This window comes from Copadichromis virginalis, linkage group LG9 (genome assembly GCF_057382275.1).
Source record: "Copadichromis virginalis isolate Kocher_CV1m ecotype Utaka linkage group LG9, C_Virginalis_male_GT1.1, whole genome shotgun sequence".
Taxonomy (NCBI): Eukaryota; Metazoa; Chordata; class Actinopteri; order Cichliformes; family Cichlidae; genus Copadichromis; species Copadichromis virginalis.
The window spans coordinates 8,569,333-8,587,771 of NC_140626.1; the positions used below are offsets into that span (position 1 = coordinate 8,569,333).

The window sequence follows — 18,439 nt, forward strand, 5'->3', positions numbered from 1 at the left end:
AGCTTTTTTGTTCCTGGCTGCATGCAACTCCCTCCAAATGAAAAAAGAGGAGCGAGAGAGACAGAGCACTCTGGTTGCTCCCACCGGTGAGATAATCACCCAACAGATCTCTTTTATCTGCCGTCTCCACATGGGAGGGCTTCTGTCCCCAGCTCCTCTCACTACGCCCAGGATGTTTTGTGCTGATGCGAGCGAGAGGCAAACAGAAAAGCAGTCACGCTTTCCTGTCACATCGCCCCTACATGCGCTGCGTGTGTCTTGACAAGGAGCTTCAGGAGACAAATATATCCAGCTGTCAACCAAAGGCTAACACCCTGCACCTCAGTTACTCCCTGTCTCTCCCTGTGCTGTTTTACTGCTGCAGTTGTGGGTGTCTCTCCTCGTAGATTTCTTAAAAACAGGAAAGGTTAAAAAACAGGTTTGCAAACATGAAAAAGTGTGACTGAGCAAGCACGCGCAAACTGCAGCTTTTAAACTTAAAGCAGAAGGACGGGACAAAGAAAGGAAGAAGCAACCTTGAGCGCACAGCATTTAGTGGCAGCCTCCAACCAGACACTCCACTGTTTACCGCTGGCAGTAATGACTTCTGTTAACTCTCATTTATATGGAGTCCTTCTCTGGATGGAGGAGTAAACAGATGTCACTGGCAACTTGCTTCCTGAATGATTTGAATTTGTTTAACAGGGCAAGTTGTAGCTGGCAAAACGATATCTAATGGGGATTTGATTTCAATCTTTGCTAGAGTGAGAGATTCATAATGAATGCTAAATAAATGTGGTCTGGACATTAAGGCAGTGGTGCGCCTTTCAACTCTTAAGTCTCCCCTGATTGCTTGTGCTCTGTGTTGCTCTGAGTGCTGAGAGAAAACCGGAGACTGTGCGTTAATCATTAGAACAACCAGGGAACGGGTGTCAAATGTGACAGCCTCTTGCTATTTTCCTGCTGTCCCCCTCTTTTTCTTTCTGCTCCTTTAACACTTCAAACTTTTTTTCTTTGCATCTAATCATCACTGCCCCCCACCAACCCACCCAAGTCAGGGTGGGTTGGCTGGAGCCATAGAAGCTGAAGGTGTTGTTCTTAGGCTGTTAAGTAAATCACCACTGTTTGTGTTCTATGTCGCTCTCCGGCTGATTATTATCCCAGTTCTGCCCCCCTGCGCCATTAATGCTCCCCACCGCCTTCACGCCCGCCCCCACCCCTTCCCATTTTGTTCTCATGCCACACTGACAGAAGGGTTAATTGCCGGTGGAGAATTAACTCCTTCCACACTAAATCAAACATTAACCTGGAGCCTGTGGAGTGTCTGTCATTGAAACAGATGGAAGAGGCAGGTTTGCATTTACCCCCACACACTCACACACACATCCTGAGGCTCTGCACAACTGACGTGGTATTTAGCATGCGCCTATGACATCACCCTGCCTTCCCCACTTACAGGGATGGATGACACTGCACTGATAGGATGGGGGTGGGCTGGGGACACAGTATCCCTCGGGCTCCCCTGAAAGAAATTTGTTGTCTCGAGTTTCCATGAGGGCCTTGCATGTGTGTGTGTGTGCGTGTGTACAATGACAGTGCGTCTCCAGATGTGACCTCTGCCATCAGGCATCAGGGTGTGTCGTCCACAAAAGCCACCCTCCCATTAGGTCCCACTCAGCACACGCACACACCTTCAAAGTGTTTTCACAGGTGTGTGCTCAGAGTAAAAGCAACCACATCTCCATGACATGATAAACAGGGCCTTTGCATGAGAACATATATATTTTAGTGTGGCATGGTAGGCCTCACTCCAGGCTTAGTCATTCTGCCGAGCAATTAGGATGAGCTGTGTGTGTGTGTGTGTGTGTGTGCGTGTGTGTGTGTGTGTGTGTGTGAGTGGGGTGGGGGCTACCAGTGGCACTATCTCTGCCTGCTCTCCCACTTCAATGGGAGCTCGGCCAGCCTTGGAGCAGCTCTAAGCAAACTGAGGAGCTGCTAAAAGAAAACATATGTTGCGCGTGTGCGCACACGCGTACACTTAAAGAGGACGGTTCTTTCAGATGACAGGACAAACACGGATCTTCTTCTTACAAAAGCAGCCGGATTTCATTGGTGGGTAATCCAACATCAAGTCATTTTACACTGAGGGGGGGGACGCATTACTGCTTTTCACTCTCACTGTTGCTCGATTTTTGCAAGTCGAGGCCATTGTTTTCCCAGCACATTCTTTTTAATCGACATTTTATTTTTATCTGGGCGTCAAATGCCTCTGTAGAGACGCACAAACACTAGCAGCTTGCTGAACTGCTCCCTTTGGGCCAAACACTCCTCCCTCTCCGACTTATCCCTCTTGTCTATCTCTTTCTTCACCACCATCTAGCTCTTCCCGCCTCTCGCCAGACCTCAGCCAGCAGAGCGAGGCTGCCAATTTGTGGGCTATAAAATAAATAGCCCATGCTAATTAAGATGGTTGGATGGGACTGAGGAGTGGAGAGGGGGTAGAGACTGATGCAGAAGCGGCCATAGAGAGCCTGCAAAACAACCTGTTCTCTACCAATTAGACACTTTGCAGGCATGCCGCTGATGAAAGCCAGGGGTACAGATGCCAGGATTTTTCAAGTGTTTCTGAATTTGTAACTACACAGCTTACAGCTGACGTGAGTGAACCTGCACATATAAACATACTTGTAAAAGTTGGCATATGATCCCAAAGGGGGGCTGTGCATTTGAATATGTTTGCCTTGTGAGCATATTTATCTTGCACACGACCTTTGCTTCTGTTAAACCCAGGATGAAAGGCAGCGGCAGCCCCCAAGGTTGACTTCCAGTGAGCCGGGGCCTATAATCACAGTGATAAACAGCCTGCATTCTTTGCATTTCCCTTCATTGACATGCACGGGCGTGAGTCTCCCGTTTCCCCGTCCGTTATCGGAGCATCTGTGTATCATCATTAACGTTACATGTGTTAGCCAACACAATGTTTTCCCAACTAATGCCGTGCGTGTTGATAAGCTGCGCTAATCAGCTAGCTTTGTATCTCTCTTTCTGCTCGGTCCTCTCTCTCTCACTCTCTCTCACTCCAACAAACAGAGCTGCTAATTGATCTCAGAGCCCATTCTTGGCAGGAGCCAGCACCACAGTAGTCAAAACACAGAGTGAATTCAAAGCTTAACGATGGTCTGGATCCACTAAGAAAGTGATGGCGCACCCACGGTGCTCTTCTCTGCAGGGGGGGATAGCACTGGGTGAAAAATATTCATATGAAAAAGTTCGACCCTGGCCCCGATTTGCTCTCTGTCCACGCTTAGACTCATGTTTCTTGCTAGATTCCCTGTGAGTGTTCAGCAGTTCTTCCCTATCGCCAAAGGGCCCCTAACACGCCTCATTTATAATCAGTCCTGGCTAATAGATGAGACTGGGAAATACCAAGCTAATCGTGGAAAGAATGTAGCAGATTTAACTAGCCTATCAGGGGGGAATGTGTGTGTGCGTGTGGACCGGTTTGCGTATGTCGAGGTGTGTCGCTTTGATCTCGTAAATGGACCCACACTCCACCAGCTGCCCTACTGTGATGGTGACACGCACAAACCCAGACATACAAGCACAAACACACACTCGCTCAGATTAAAAGCAAGGAGGAACCTTGCTGGGCTATTTATCATGTCTCCTGGGGTCACGGGGGGCTGTCCCATAGACTGCTGCTAGGGTTAATTAATAAAAGGAGTCTGTCGCACCTACCTGGCCACTACTCACTCTCTAGATATGCTGTTCTCCTCTGCCTTCTTCCAGTCTAAACAAAGGAAGGCAGCAACCCAACAGGAAATTCTCTTTCTTGCTATGCTTCGGTCTGATAAGACAGACATCCCCTGATAATATTTTTGATTTAACATACTGGGCTCTCACCTAAAATTACCCAGAGGTCCTATTTTTAAGTATTAAGGGAGGAACATGACTAACTGCATACTACTGTGGTGCTGAAAGTGTTTCCTCAGTTAGAGCCCTGCTAAGTGGATTGAAATAATTTTCTCCACAACTAGCACATCAGAGGTTATAATAGCTGGTTCATACCCTTGCTGTGGATTGCCATCTGACAATAAACCAACACTTGAAACAACATTTGTTAAATCAGCGCTTAGCAAATTATGCCCATGCTTATTGTCTAATAATTCACACCAGATGAAAACTGCTACAATTATGGAACATATGGGACTATGATTCATTGGTTTTGAATGAAGCATATTGCTTGCCATATTGCATTTGCATAATTTGATGCTCTAATGCCTTGACTAAATCACAAACAAACCATGAAATTAGATGGAGGGGCTCTTTCTTGCTTCATTATCAGAATTATTCCTCCAGCTTTTATAGCGTGTTGCACCGCGTTTGATAGATTTGACAAATTAGGGGACTGGGACAGCGTTCCCTCAACTTAAAGCAAGATGTCAACAATTACTTTAAGGTGTCAGCTCAGACATTTTAAATGTAATACCAATGCAAATAAGAACAAAAGAAAGATCATCACAGAGTAAGCTTGCTCAAAAAAGGAGGAAAACACAACTTTGAATTCCGGGCAACTAAGTTTCCAATGGTTTAGCGAACCACAGCTGATGCAAAAAGTGCTTCAAACTGCAGTTCCAATAATGGCCACTTGAGGTTGTCTTCAAAAAGCGAGCCTCATACATCAGTGATAAAATCTCAAAGGTAAGAGAAGAAATAGCCATGTCAACAGCCAAAAAACATTTTGGATCTCTAATGCAAAGTTTATGATTAACAAGGGTGGACGTTGTTTTTTTTTCTTACCCATCCATTTAAAATGTTTCAGGGCTTAAAGCACTGTATGATTGAGAACATCTGCAGTTCAAGTGACAGGTGTAATAATAATAATGGATTGCATTTTTATATCGTGCTTTTCGGGGCCCTCAAAGCGCTTTACAATTCCACTATTCATTCACACACTGGCGGAGGCAAGCTACAGTTGTAGCCGCAGCTGCCCTGGGGCAGACTGACAGAAGCGAGGCTGCCATATCGTGCCATCGGCCCCTCTAGCCATCACCAGTAGTCGGTAGGTGAAGTGTCTTGCCCAAGGACACAACGACCGCGACAGTCCGAGTCGGGTCTCTAACCGGCAACCTTCCGGTTACAAGATGAACTGCCAACTCTTTGAGCCACGATCCCGTGGTTATAACAGCAGTGGTTATAACTGCTAGCTGTCTAGTGAGGTATTACCTCAGCTAATTGAAGCCACAGAACGAGGCCCCTTGACAGTTTTTGTGCTGTTAATCGTCTTTTGGAGAATTTTGTGCGCAATTATGTGACAAGTGATATTGCTTATGGTTTCATTATTGTACTAACAAATCGTCCAAGAGGAATTTCAGTGAGTTAAATTCCCAGAAAGGTGCTAACTAAGCTAGCTAATATTTGGTAATAATAACTCACTGAAAAATGGCCCCTTCTGGCTCCAAAAAACAAGCAAACAATACAACTGGTGACATCACAGCAGCTCTGTAAATCTTTAATATACAGTCTGTGTTCAAGAAGAGCTACTAAATTTGCTTTGAGGTAAGTTTTGTCAGTTGCATTTCTGTTTGTTACTCTGCAGCATCCCCTTTTCTTTTTGTTAAAAAGAACAAAGGAGAAATGATTTCCTCCATCCTTGAATAACAGCATGCACAATTTGATATTGCTGATGTAAAATATGCAAGATAGCAATTTTTAAATGTAGAATACAAGATAAATATATTTTTAACATGAATGTGAAAGGGGCAGCACGGTGGCACGGTGGTTAGCACTGTTGCCTCACAGCAAGAAGGTCCTGAGTTCAATTCCACCATCAGGCCGGGGTCTTTCTGTGTGGAGTTTGCATGTTCTCCCCGTGTTTGCGTGGGTTCTCTCCGGGTACTCCGGCTTCCTCCCACCGTCCAAAGACATGCAGCTTGTGGGGATAGGTTAATTGGATAATCCAAATTGCCACTAGGTGTGAATGTGAGTGTGAATGGTTGTCTGTCCCTATGTGTTAGCCCTGCGACAGACTGGCGACCTGTCCAGGGTGTACCCCGCCTTTCGCCCTATGACAGCTGGGATAGGCTCCAGCGCCCCCCGCGACCCTGAAAAGGATAAGCGAATGGATGGATGGATGAATGTGAAAAATATTGCTATTGTGCAAAAGATAACTGTCACCTACCTGTCTTGAAGATCTCGTATCGGATAGAGAAGCCTGCTCCGTGGGTCTCGTAGTCGGACACAAATTTGATGAAAAGCTGGTTTCCAGAAGAGACGACTGGAGAAGGGGCAATCTTTCCACAGTACTTCCCCACCAACTGACCGCTCTCATCGGTCCCATCTCGTACCTCCACATAGTCATATCTGAACAGAGAGGACACAAGGGCGGGAGTGTCAGTCCCACAATGTTGTATATGAATCATATTCTTTTTTGAGTCTAGTGTTTAGGTAATAAGGTTGAAAATCAGACTATTACTGCTATTATGTGCATGTGCACACATTCTCAGAGGACCACAGAGCAACACAACATACTGTGCAGGTTATGTAGTGGAAATAACACACTGTGTGCTAATGAGGTCTCAGGTTAAAACTCGGAGAACAGGTGGGCAGAGTTTGCTTTCATTATATCGGTGTTCAATGAGCACACACACACACACAAACGCGCGCACACACTGCAGAGGTTTTTCTGCTCCCAGCAGCACCGGGGTCAGATTTATGTAACTGCTTTAACTGGTGAACTTGAGCTGAACAGTTGTCTATCTGCTGTTTAACCACAGGATAACAGCCACAGTGAGCCTGTTCTATAACAGAATAAAACGGGACTCCAACGTAATTATATTTTGGCCTTTGGCTTAGATTGGTGTATAGAACGAGCAGGTGCTAAAGCTATTAAAACACACACACTCAGAGAGACACACACATGTACACACACTTGAACATCACATTCAAATGGAATTTCAGACCCACGGCTATTGAAGGGAGCAGCCACTTAATTGAGTCACCGCAGAGTTTAGGAGTCGAAGAGGAAAACAGCTTTGAAATAGGACACACACACACACACACACACACACACACACACACACACACACACACACACACACACACACACACGATGTGCAGGGATGAGTTTTCCGTGCTGTGTTTTGACTGTGAGTGACAGATTGAGTGCTCCTCCAAAAGCAGATTTCAGTTCAGGTTTCCAACATTCCTAATTGCCCAGAACACGAATATCCTGCCAAGTTTTCCGCTCTCCAGGCCACTTACTGTGGATATCCATACCCAAACCACAAGGGCCTGTGGCACAGTTCCTCCATCTTAATCAGGAACCAGACGAATAAAATATAATTCACACATAGTACATTTAAAATAAAACAAAAAAATTGATATATGTGTGTGCAAGGCGCAGCGAGTGTGTGGTCACAATCAGTCGTGCACATGCTCTGTCTGTCTCCTTAGAAGAAAATATGTGCCTTCTGGCGAGCAGGAACTCTTTTCATAGTTTTCCTTGATTCCCAAATTACTGTCAAAACACCAGGGCTCCTTAGTGATTCCAAACTCCCTTAATGCGTGGGATTTTACACAAAAAGGCGATTTACACTTTGAATGATGGCGAGGGTGGACCAAATCCCTCAGGTGAGACCTCACATGTATCAACATGTACCCTTTGACACCTTTTTCTGCTAAATGGTTTACTTCACCTGGCTCAAATTTTTAAAAATGTTTTTGTAAAACAGGAATTGAATTACCAGCGGTGGTTTGGGATTAAGTGGGAAGGGGAGTGCCCGCCGGGTTTTCATATGCAAAACATTAAGGCGAGCAAGAGGGACTGGCATGTGAGAGGCGAGGACAGAGGGTAACTAACTGTGGAGCTGGACAGAAGTGTCAGCGCTACAAATTAGGTCTCCTGAGGCAGCGCGGTGGATGGATGGCTTCACTTGTCTTTCGGCTCAGATGGGGTGATCTGGGGTGATATGGAGCTGTCAAGACACACTGAGCCTTGTTCTTCTTCTTTCCTTTAAATCAGCGGTCCCCAACCTTTTTTGCGCCACGGACCGGTTTGTGCCCGACAATATTTTCACGGACCAGGTGTCGCGGATAAATACAACAAAATAAAGCTAGTACCGGTACAGAAAAAAAAGAAGATCTATTCAAAACAAACGTGAAAAGACCCAGGAAAACCGAGTTAACGAAAAAAAAATGATAACAAAATAACGCTAAAAACTGATAAAAACCCTGAAAACCATACATTTCACACCCGAGTCTCACTCTCGCGGCCCGGCACCAAATGACTCACGGACCGGTACCGGTCCGTGGCCCGGGGGTTGGGGACCGCTGCTTTAAGTCTTTAGCGTGTCAGGTTAAAGGTTTGATACCAAGAAAGCAGCTGTCTGCCTGCCAACAGCCTTGGATAGCCAGATGTTTACACTCGAAATCTTTTTTCAGAATGACCCCACACACAGGCGACGTCACTGCATTACAACTGCCATCAAAATCTGACTGAAAAGATTGGGTTCACTTCATGTATTTTTAATATGTATTGTATTTATAACACCCTGTGGCTCTATAATATTTCTGAGGATGGGTGTGGTCCAGAGAGGTTGGCACATGGCTGCCCCTCCCTTAGCGTGGTTCTGCTGAACGTTGCTTCCTGTTAAAGGGAGTTTTTCCTTCCCATTGTCACCAAGTGCTTGCTTGTAAGGGGTCAACTGATTGATGGGGTTTTCTCTGTACTGTTGTCTTTGCCTTACAAAATAAAGCACCTTGAGGTGACTGATTTGGCACTATATGAATAAAACTGAATAGATTCTAAACTGATTGAGTCACCTGAGAAAACAGAGTTTATTTTCAAAAGTCTTACTGGCATAGGCATTTTCTTCATTTGAGTTTAACTCTTGACAGAAAGCTGCAACAATAAGATTTCTTCCCACTTTGTTTCGAGTCTACACACAATCAATTTCTTCTCTCCTCTACTCTCCTGTCCTCTCCTCTTGGTTCCCAGCTCACAAAAGAGAACATCAATCTTCCCATGGCCCTGCTCTGTTCTATCAGCAGACTTATAATTCACCTCAGAGCCTCTGTCTCTGCAGCTACCCCCCCCCCCACCTCCCTCCCCCACAACTGCCAAAAGCTGAGCATTGCCAGATGCCTAAAAAATTGATGCAGAGATGCATCACTGCGATGAAGAACGAAAGAAGAGCAAGCTGCAGTACAGCCGATTTTCTGCAACTGATTGAGTTTCTGTGTTTGCATGCATGCATGCATGCATGCGCATACACACACACACACACACACACACACACACACACACGTGTGCAAGCTCAGCATTAGGCGTGTGAAAAGAAGCTAGACAACTAACTAACTAATGTTTTCATCTCATCAGCCCTCACAGACTGCCTTCTCACCCCTCCAAGCAAAGAGAGGAAAAAGCTTGTTTTGGACTTCTATTTTGATTCCGATCACACCGAGAAAAGCTGTTTACTGCATTTCCACCCTGGCACATCATCATCATCAGCTTGGATGGCCCTCGTGAAGACGGCGCAGCGGGAGCGAGACTGCAGATGGAAGAGAGAACACGCCCCGGGGGGTCCTCGCTGTGGAAGAGAACGCGAGAGGAGACCTCCTACTCCAAAATGTCTCTATTTGTTCCTAAATGACTGGTGCATCAGCCAGAACTCCAGCGGTTCTGCGCCACCGGGTCCTACATGCTCCGCTTCTCTAACAGAGAATCCATCCGGGCCCTTATCATCTGGAAGACATTACGGGAAACGCTTGGCCGAGCACTTTGACGCCTTCAGAAGTCACTCCTGTTGCCAGCTGTGTTAAATGCAGCTCTAATCTGCTACTCTAAACACCTGTGGGTGCTCACCTCTAGGGGCTAAGAATCCTGAGGGGGGGGGGGACAGAGGACAGTTAACAACTTTGATTTTAGATATTAAAGGCAGCACATGAACATGGCCTACTTATAAACCTCCCCATAGTTTTGGGGGGTTTGCCGCTTGTCTGCGTCCCACTGACCTGTCGAGCTAAACCCAGATTCCTCCTCCCAGGAGCCTTTGCGATGACCTTTTATGCTGCATCACTGCTGCTCTTGTTGTTATTCCCCATGACAATGCAATCTAGTTGAGCTGTGCACCTATTTATCTGTCTAGTCTGCTTTGGGCCTGGGTGGGCCTGCTAGCACACCACAACACACACAGATAATTACACACACACACAGTTAGCTGCCTACCACAGTGCTAATAGTGAAAACGGTTTGCCAATCCAGTGGGGAAATTAAAGGAAAAAAGAGAGGGAAAGAAGCGGTGGGTGGGTGCGGAGGTGGTGGTGGTAGGGGGGCAATGTAATTCTCAACGACCTTCGCTTCACCGACTCAAATATATTAGCCTGCCTTCTTTCTTCAGGCACAGAGAGAAAGCAATCCGCTAGTGTCAAACGAGAACATTAGCCCTCCTCACAAAGCTAAAGAGAAGGCGACAAACCACCGGCCTAACAATATAACAGTTATATTGCCTGAAGCTTTCCCATGGAAATAATCTGTCCTCCCTCTATAAATGTCTGCTTGATATGGTTCTACAAAAGCAATGCAATCTAAGGCAATGCAATAACACTATGACAGACTGTATAAGGCTCACACAATTGGTTAGATTTCTTAATCAGACCATTTATAAGCTCATGCTTGCTGCGGGAACCCCCCCTCAGAACAAGAGCTCTTTCTTTGCTATCGCCCCTTGCTTCAACTGCATAAAGAACAAATGCCTGACCTCCTTTCTCAAGCATTTCTCTGTCTGCAAGCTGACATGAAAACATGTCACCTATAACATGTAAAAACAGCTCTGGGGAACATAAGTGGAACTGGCTAAAAAGCAGACCTGGGACGGCTCTGCAGGACCCGGGGAGACTTAACAGGAAAACGGACCTTGTTGTAGGCTGTCAGAAAATTCCAGGCCCAGGGACTCAATGTATTAATGAGACTTGTCGAACAAACTGCCACTTGGGGTTTTGGTAAAACATTGTTAAGGTTTGAATAAGTGAGCGGGGGAGGGCAAAGATCAGTTGATCTCTGAGTTACTTTTTCCGAGCCTGGGGGCGGGACATGCCTCGCTCAAATAAAATGATCTGTCGTTCTCCACTTTCCATCCCTCACTGCATCCCCATTGCATGTGACATTCATTAACCTAAGCCTAGAATAACAGGTTCCATTTTTCCTTGGGCACCAGTCCAGCTTTAATGACCCTTGTGTCAGCTTGTAAGGAAGTAAGGAAGAAAAAATGAGGCCGTAAATGAAGCTTACGTCTTAATGTTCGCAGCTCAAAACATTAACCTTAATGAACTTTCTGACTTCAAGATTTCGATTGGAGGGAGATATCTAATTATTTAAACAGGAAAAAAATAAAAAACCACGGGGTTGTTTTAAGCTAATCTTAACTTCTCAAACCACAGAAAATTATTGCACGAGTTTAGGTTCTTGGAGCATGCCAGCACACCCAGTGGAATAAACCACCAGCCAATCAGGGCCGACGGCTTCAGAAGTGGTTCTCACTTGCGAGGGGCGGAGGGCATGATTGGTTAACTCGCCAACCATGCTTCTGTATAGATGGATGGAGATAAAAAAGATGGATGAAAAGTTGGATATTCCCCACCCAGATGGCCCAGCTGCAACCATCAATGGGCCTCTCTGGGTGTCACCCCCACACGGTTAGACGTATTTTTAGACGCTGTAGCTGTTTCGGATTTTGCAGCGGCCCTGGCCACACGTTCGTAAGCATATTCGCTTTCCTAAACTGCAATTATCATTAGCATTGATGGATTTAGCATGCTTCCATCCATTAGCTCTCCTAATTACACTGTCGAGAGATCTGCCATCGCCAACAATCAAATTAATGAATTTGGCTGTTTAGACTCAATTATTGCACACCCCCACCTCCCCACCCCTTCTGCAACAAGCACAATAATCCCTTATTCAGAAATATGAGCACCCAGACTGACAGGAGGGAGATTTCTGCCCCCGGGGGGGGGGCTCCTTCCCCGCTTAGCACAGAGCAGGCTCACACTAATGTGAACTTAAGGGATGATGGGAGGAGACAAGAAACAAGTGGGGGAAATAAAACTGACCACAAAAGCTCCCACTGTTAGCAGGCTGTCTGAATTGCCTGTGCTCACCTCACAAGTGAGGCCCACTGCACTTTGAACCCTGGGGAAGTATGTTCAGCTGATTCGCTTTCTGCTCCTATGAGCCACTGACGTGCCTTCAAGGCCAAAACAGAGTTGTGCATATTTCCAGTAATTCTCCATGGACACACTTGGACTTTATTCCCTTACTGGAGCAATGAAGCATGACCAAACGGTCATAACTACTGACTATCTGTCAGTAGTTACCTTGTAGTTCCTTGTACTAGTGTGATACTGCTAATTTGGAGGTTTAGGCCTTTTAAGGTATTATTGAACCAAAAGTAAAACAGGTGGTTCTTTTTAAGTAATGCACTCAACAAGATTTGGTTTTAATGCATCTGAAAGTTAAGTCCTGCTCCAAGACAACTCAATGAGAAGAAAAATGTGGATGAAATGCAAAAAACAAACAAAACCCTGATGACTTTCCCTTAAGTAAAGTATTAAAATAAGAATGAGCTGGGCTTTTTCCCACATATAACTCAACTATTTTCAAATATTCTCAATAAAAATGAAACTTTTTTTTAAATGTTACATTTTTTATCAGGATGCATAGTACACATTTTGTTATAATGAATATTGTGGGAATGAGTAACTACAATCAATTAGAAAACTGCCCATGGCAAAATGGGAACACACATTTAGCACATCCCCCCCCCCCCCCCCCCCCCCCCTACTTAGTATGCTTGGGAAATGAATCTGTTTTGCATACAGCAAATACAGCATACATGCTTCTGAGTGCAGATCGGAGCGTTCGCACGCTGAATGTATGCGTTTCCAAATGAAGCGACCAAGCCTTTGGGGTAATTTCTTGAAACATTTCTTGGAAGTAAAGTAGCTATATCTGTTACGGCCTTATTATGTAGTCAGCTTGACTTGGAGCTATTATGAAGAACTATGTCAGCGATACACCGGCTCCTGAAAAGGTTTAACATGGACAAAACACAGTTAGAAACTGTGTGATATCATTTACAAAGGAACCAAAAAAGGCCGGCAGGAAATTAGTATAACATTTTTTTTTTAAGTATGAAAAGAGAGCAACCAAAAAAAAAAATACAAAGGATGAAAAAGGTGTGTGATTTCTTAAAGATAGCAGAGAGAAAGACCGAGTGAGAGAGGGGAGAGGAGCACTCCAGTCCATTTCTGGGGCCATTACAGGAGGGAATGACTCCCATTTGTCCCACCTTGACATTTGAGAGGATCTCTGATTACACATGAGAGAGGGGCAGGCAGAGGTGAGCGAGGAGAGAGTCCTCCACAGGGGTCTGTGGCACGGCTCAGATGATACGCCGCTGTTACAACAATGAGAAGTCAAGGGTAAAAATAACAGGGCATCGGGAGAAAGGGGTGATGTGGCACAGCAGGGCCGACTTGGATACTGTCTTTTTTTAAGTGTGCTATCCCTGCCCTTCTTCTTGTCTCCTGCTCTACCCCACGGAGCACCTCGGTGACATAAGTACACGTGCACCCTGCTGGGAAGGAGGGAGCAAATGGGCCCTTTATTTGAACCTGTAATGAAGACTCGAAAATCCATAACCCTCAGCTGACAGGATATATGCTGGTTTAACATTTCATCTCTTTATATGGCTATAAGCAGGGGTCAAATATGTTGTTCAAGTGTGGGTATTCGAATCATCTCTAAACACAATTTAATTTAAGAGCACAAAGACTCGCGGTTCAATGCGCTTGAAACACGGAAACATGCCGTTTATTGCATATGAATGTTTCAATAAGCAAAACACTTCATTGTTGTAAGCATGCTTGGAAAATCCCAAGACTGTACGCCTCTGCTTGTGTTGAAAAATTTCATGCAGACACAATGAAAAATGCCCGATTCCGTCTGATCTAACAATGCTAAAAATGACTACACCCTTGCGATCATTTGTTTCTTATCTTGTGTCATTGTGCTTGTAGCTAACTAAGTACAGTTATGGACAAACACTTTGAATTAAAAACATACCTTTTGAGAGTGGTACGTGGTATGGTGGTACACCGCTACTCAGAATATGACTTTCTAATGACTGACACTGGTGTTTGCACAATGCAGGAGAGACTATAACCATGACACTGATCCGAAGGGTCAAAGAACAATATCCTGTTTATTCATGTCGCAAAAGGGTGTGTGCATTTGTGTGTGTGTGTGTGTGTGTGTGTGTGTGTGTGTGTGTGTGTGTGTGTGTGTGTGGTTTGGGGTATGGGTTAGGGTGCTTGTTAGAGGACAAAGTATTACTAGATATCCTGTTCATGACTGGATGTGTAGGATGTACAGTACATGATTGGGGTCAGGCTTGCTGGAACCATGTGAAAAGAAGAGCATTCAAAAAAAGAAGGAGATAATTGTAAACAACTTTGTGCTAGTGACCCACTGAACTTCACATAGGACAAAAATCAGCTATGTGAGCTCTTCTTTGCTTCAGCTTTTATGGCCTGACAAGAAAAAAACAGAAGCAGAACCAACATCCAGCAGCATCTACAGAGGTAATCATCTATCTGCTTATAGCAGCGCTCCCTGTCGAGTAATGAGCATGCTGCTTTCAAAGAAGAGGCAGGAGGAACCTGACAAGGAGAGTTAAAAAAAGGAGGAAAGGAAGGGAGGAGGGGAGCTGAGTTTGAGGTCAGCTAGAGGTAAAGCCTTCGGGTGCTGTTCAAAACTCTCTTGCCTCTCCACAATGGACAGGAAGGGGAGAAAGAGTGCGGCGTGGGTGGGGTGAAGGTGTTGGTTGTGTTAAGAGGAAACAGCTGAGGGGAGATAGAGAAGTTCAGTTGGTGATAGAGGGAGTGGAGGACAAGCCAGAAAAGAGAAAAGCAAAGCATGCAAACAGCTGATACAGGTGCCAGCACGAATCCAGTAAAAAGGTCAGTGGCGTGAGTTCTTACACATGGCTCAGCAATGCTTAGGATGCTTGAGGGCAATGGTAATAATAACTGCACCGGGAATTATTCAATTAAATAGCCCATCCATCCCCACTGACAATCTCCCTCCTCTTCCCATTCTCTGTCCTCCCTGGAGTGGGTCAGAGAGCAGTCTGGGCAGGGTACTTCATGACCCGGTCATCTGGCTGGACATCTAGTCATTTGGCTGGGAGCAGGACAGAACTGTGAACATGTGAACATTCCCCCTCCCCCGTGGAGGACTGGGACTGTGTCCTCTTCGGTATGAGCGACCGATTAAAAAAAGAACAAACTACACCTGACCTCAGACTCGAGACAGCACAACCTGAATTTCTGAATGTTAACAGGAAGAGGAAGGAAGTGAGAAGAGGAAGAAAATAAATGAGGGAAGTGTTTCTACGGTTGGGACATATGTTTGCACAGTGAGGAGATCAGGTGATGCCAGATTCGGGGCAGTTTCCTTTTAATGTAAACCAGCCCTTGGATGGAAAAGCTAATGTTTAAATCCTCGTACTTTATTTCACTTTGACAACTGCATTGTTCCCAGATTGTGCAAAGAAGTCAGATTTTCCAACGATGCAGCACTCTGAAAGCCAACCGGGCCGTGCTGTGAGGGCCACACGCCAAGCAGTGCATCTCTTACGTGGCGATGGGCAGAGAGGCTGAATTCTTGGCATTGCAGAGCTGATTTAAGTGCTGATGACCGGCCAGCTTCTGCCAACATTTGGAGGGCAAGGTGAGTCCTCCATTTACTTGCCTGACAATTGAACGTTACCGTCGAGCTGGATTAGCTGCATTATTTCCCCCTGCTTTCTGGTAAAGCCTGCGGGTGATAGACATACGTATAAGAGAGGGGCCTCCTGGTTGGTTATCCCCTCATGAGCGAGGGTCATGCTAGCGCCAGACACCCCAGCTACTTATATTACTTATAGTGCTACCCTACTGAGATAACACCACAAATGATTGCTGCTAGGCCAGATATAAAGGCCGTTTTTACAATTACCACCAGCTAACAAAAGAAATACACTTGTGAGGAAAAAAATGTAATAGTGGTCATAATAAAAAAAGAAAGAAAGACCACAACTACTCTTGCCAATTTAGTGAGGGGAGATCAAGCAAAGAGCAAACAAAGCGAGGGATTGTGAGTGGCTCTAACTCAATCAGGGAGCAGTGGGGTACCGCCCCATCAATCACTGTCTGCTTGCTGCCCTCGCCGAATCACGCTGAGTTGAGTGGTGAAGAACCACCAGAGAGCCAACAACCCGCTGTGGCGCAAACACAGTGACCGAAAATGACCCCAGGGATCTATCTGGGGGCCCTTGGCTTCCTATTTCCTACCTACCTACCTACCTACCCTCTCACCCACTGCAAACAAACTTTACCTTAAGAGAACCCCCTCTGGAGACTTTGGCTTGATTGTCTGAATAGAGAGCCCTGTGGTCGCCAAGACCACCCCCTCCCACCTGCTGCTCCTTGTGGATCTGTACGCACCGTGGCGTTAGGACAACAAACAAGCTGAGCAGGCCACATCAATCAAAATCACGGGCCCCCTTTCAAGGTTAGACCACTGAGTGAAACGTGTCTGACAAGCCCGGCCACGCAGCATTAAAGCGTCTAGAAGTCCCTCGTCTATTCAACTAAAGGGCCTCCTCTCCTTCCTTTTCTCCTCTTTTTCTTACATTTTCTTACAGTTAATAGATGTAGAGAGCCGAGATTACCAAATGTTCTCCTGTAATCAGGAGTCGCTCTATTCGGCTCCCTTTTTTTCTTACAATCTGTTTTGGATAAAGAGGTTGAAAAAAAAGCATAAGGCTGACATATCTAAGCTGTGTGGGCCGCAGCTCCACTCCACAAGAAACTTCCATATAGGGGAAGCTTGTACTGGGTTGGAAAGAAGAAAGAAAGAGCTGAGCAGTGTGCCAGGAGCAGCTTAGGGATAGTAGACCCTGGCAAACACAAGGAGCTCACTCCCACACTGAGATGACAAACAAAACGGGCAGACATGTGAGACGCTGATGCTTTTGTGCTGTCACAGATATGTGACTGCTGACTTGAAATCTGGAGGTTTGTTCATGAGCCCGGAGCTTGTCGTCTCCCTTCCCCCCCCTCTTTCCCTTCCCTCCCTCCTTCCCTCATCCCTCCTTTCTCCCCTTCTCCTCTGCCGTGAAGTGGACCTGCCTCCTGCTGTGAGGCAGAGTGGCTCACCTCCCGGTTGTGGTTAGGTTGTTGTGCATGAATCAACGTGGTGACAGAGCAGCAGGGAGGATGGCAGATGCCACGGCCAGAAAGCTTTTCAATCAGACTGCCCTTCCAAGCTGCTGCCAAGGTGAAACACTTCACCGGTGGATGAAAAAAAAGACCCTGAACCCCACGGTCACTCTCACTCGCTCGCACACGCATACATGTGCGAGCACACATGTGCCCAGACCTACTTTAATCCCGCTCATTAGCTGGGGAGTAAGCCCTCCATGTTTAAGAGAGATGAAGAAGGGGAAGAAAGAGAGTAATGAGAGTGAAGGTCAGTGGTTTTCTGATGCAACATCTCTGTCTGCTGTCTGTTCTGCTCTGCCCTCCTGTTAATTAACTGCGGCTTTCATTTGCTTTTTGCTTTAAAGGCTCACCTGCCTCATTAAGAGTTGCGTTTTTTGCACCGAGAACACTCGTCTGGGGAAGTTCTTTTTTTGAATCCTTGCTGGCAAAATAAGGCTCCGTATAATTACAGTGAAGTCCAAACAAGACACATTCAAAGTGGATTGCCTGCTCTTTGAGATGCTGCTGACAAGCTTTTTTTTTTTTTTTTCCTAAGGCGCAGTGTTTCAATGTAATTTCGCCTCTGATTTGATTTCCATTGTTATGAGCTGTAGGAGTCTGTTGCTGCAGAGAATATCAGGTGCACAATTTGAGCTGCCTTTGTCAAAGTCGCTAGTTAAAAGAAGCGGTGTCGCCCTACGCACTCCATTTTGCAGCGCCGATTTCACGGTGCCAATTTGACCTCCCCTACCCCCACCCCACCCCAGCATGGATGCTTCAGTGACATGCACTTAAAAAAAAACACACATAAAGAACAGAGTGACAGCAGAAATAAATGCCCTCTAACAGGCTGTAAGTATCTCTAATAATCCATGTCAATTTAGAGACCCAACTGGCAGCACTGTGGATCACAGCGCCTCCTTTCAGAGTTACCACCGCCACCACCACATCACCACCTGCCAACAGAACATTTCTGTTGCATTCCTGTTTTTTTTTCCCGTTTTAATTATTTTCCTCTGATGGCTACTAAACAAACAGTCCACCTGTGGTCCTTTGCCTGCAGTTACCTTGCACAGCCAGTTTTGAGAAGAATAAGCAACACTTGTTGCACGTATGAGCTGTAGTGTCAGAGCAGCGTTTTGTTGTTGTTTTT

The 18,439-nt window shown here is 45.8% G+C and overlaps 1 protein-coding gene across 3 annotated transcripts in view; it reads right to left on the minus strand.

Annotated features, from left to right (window-relative positions):
- Positions 1-18,439, minus strand: part of nrp1a (neuropilin 1a) — a 61,290-nt gene that overhangs the window by 34,398 nt on the left and 8,453 nt on the right. For all 3 annotated transcript variants that reach the window (XM_085467561.1, XM_085467559.1, XM_085467560.1), the window contains one exon: positions 6,161-6,342. In XM_085467561.1, coding sequence (XP_085323687.1) covers positions 6,161-6,342 — 182 coding nt within the window. The remainder of the gene's footprint in view (positions 1-6,160; positions 6,343-18,439) is intronic.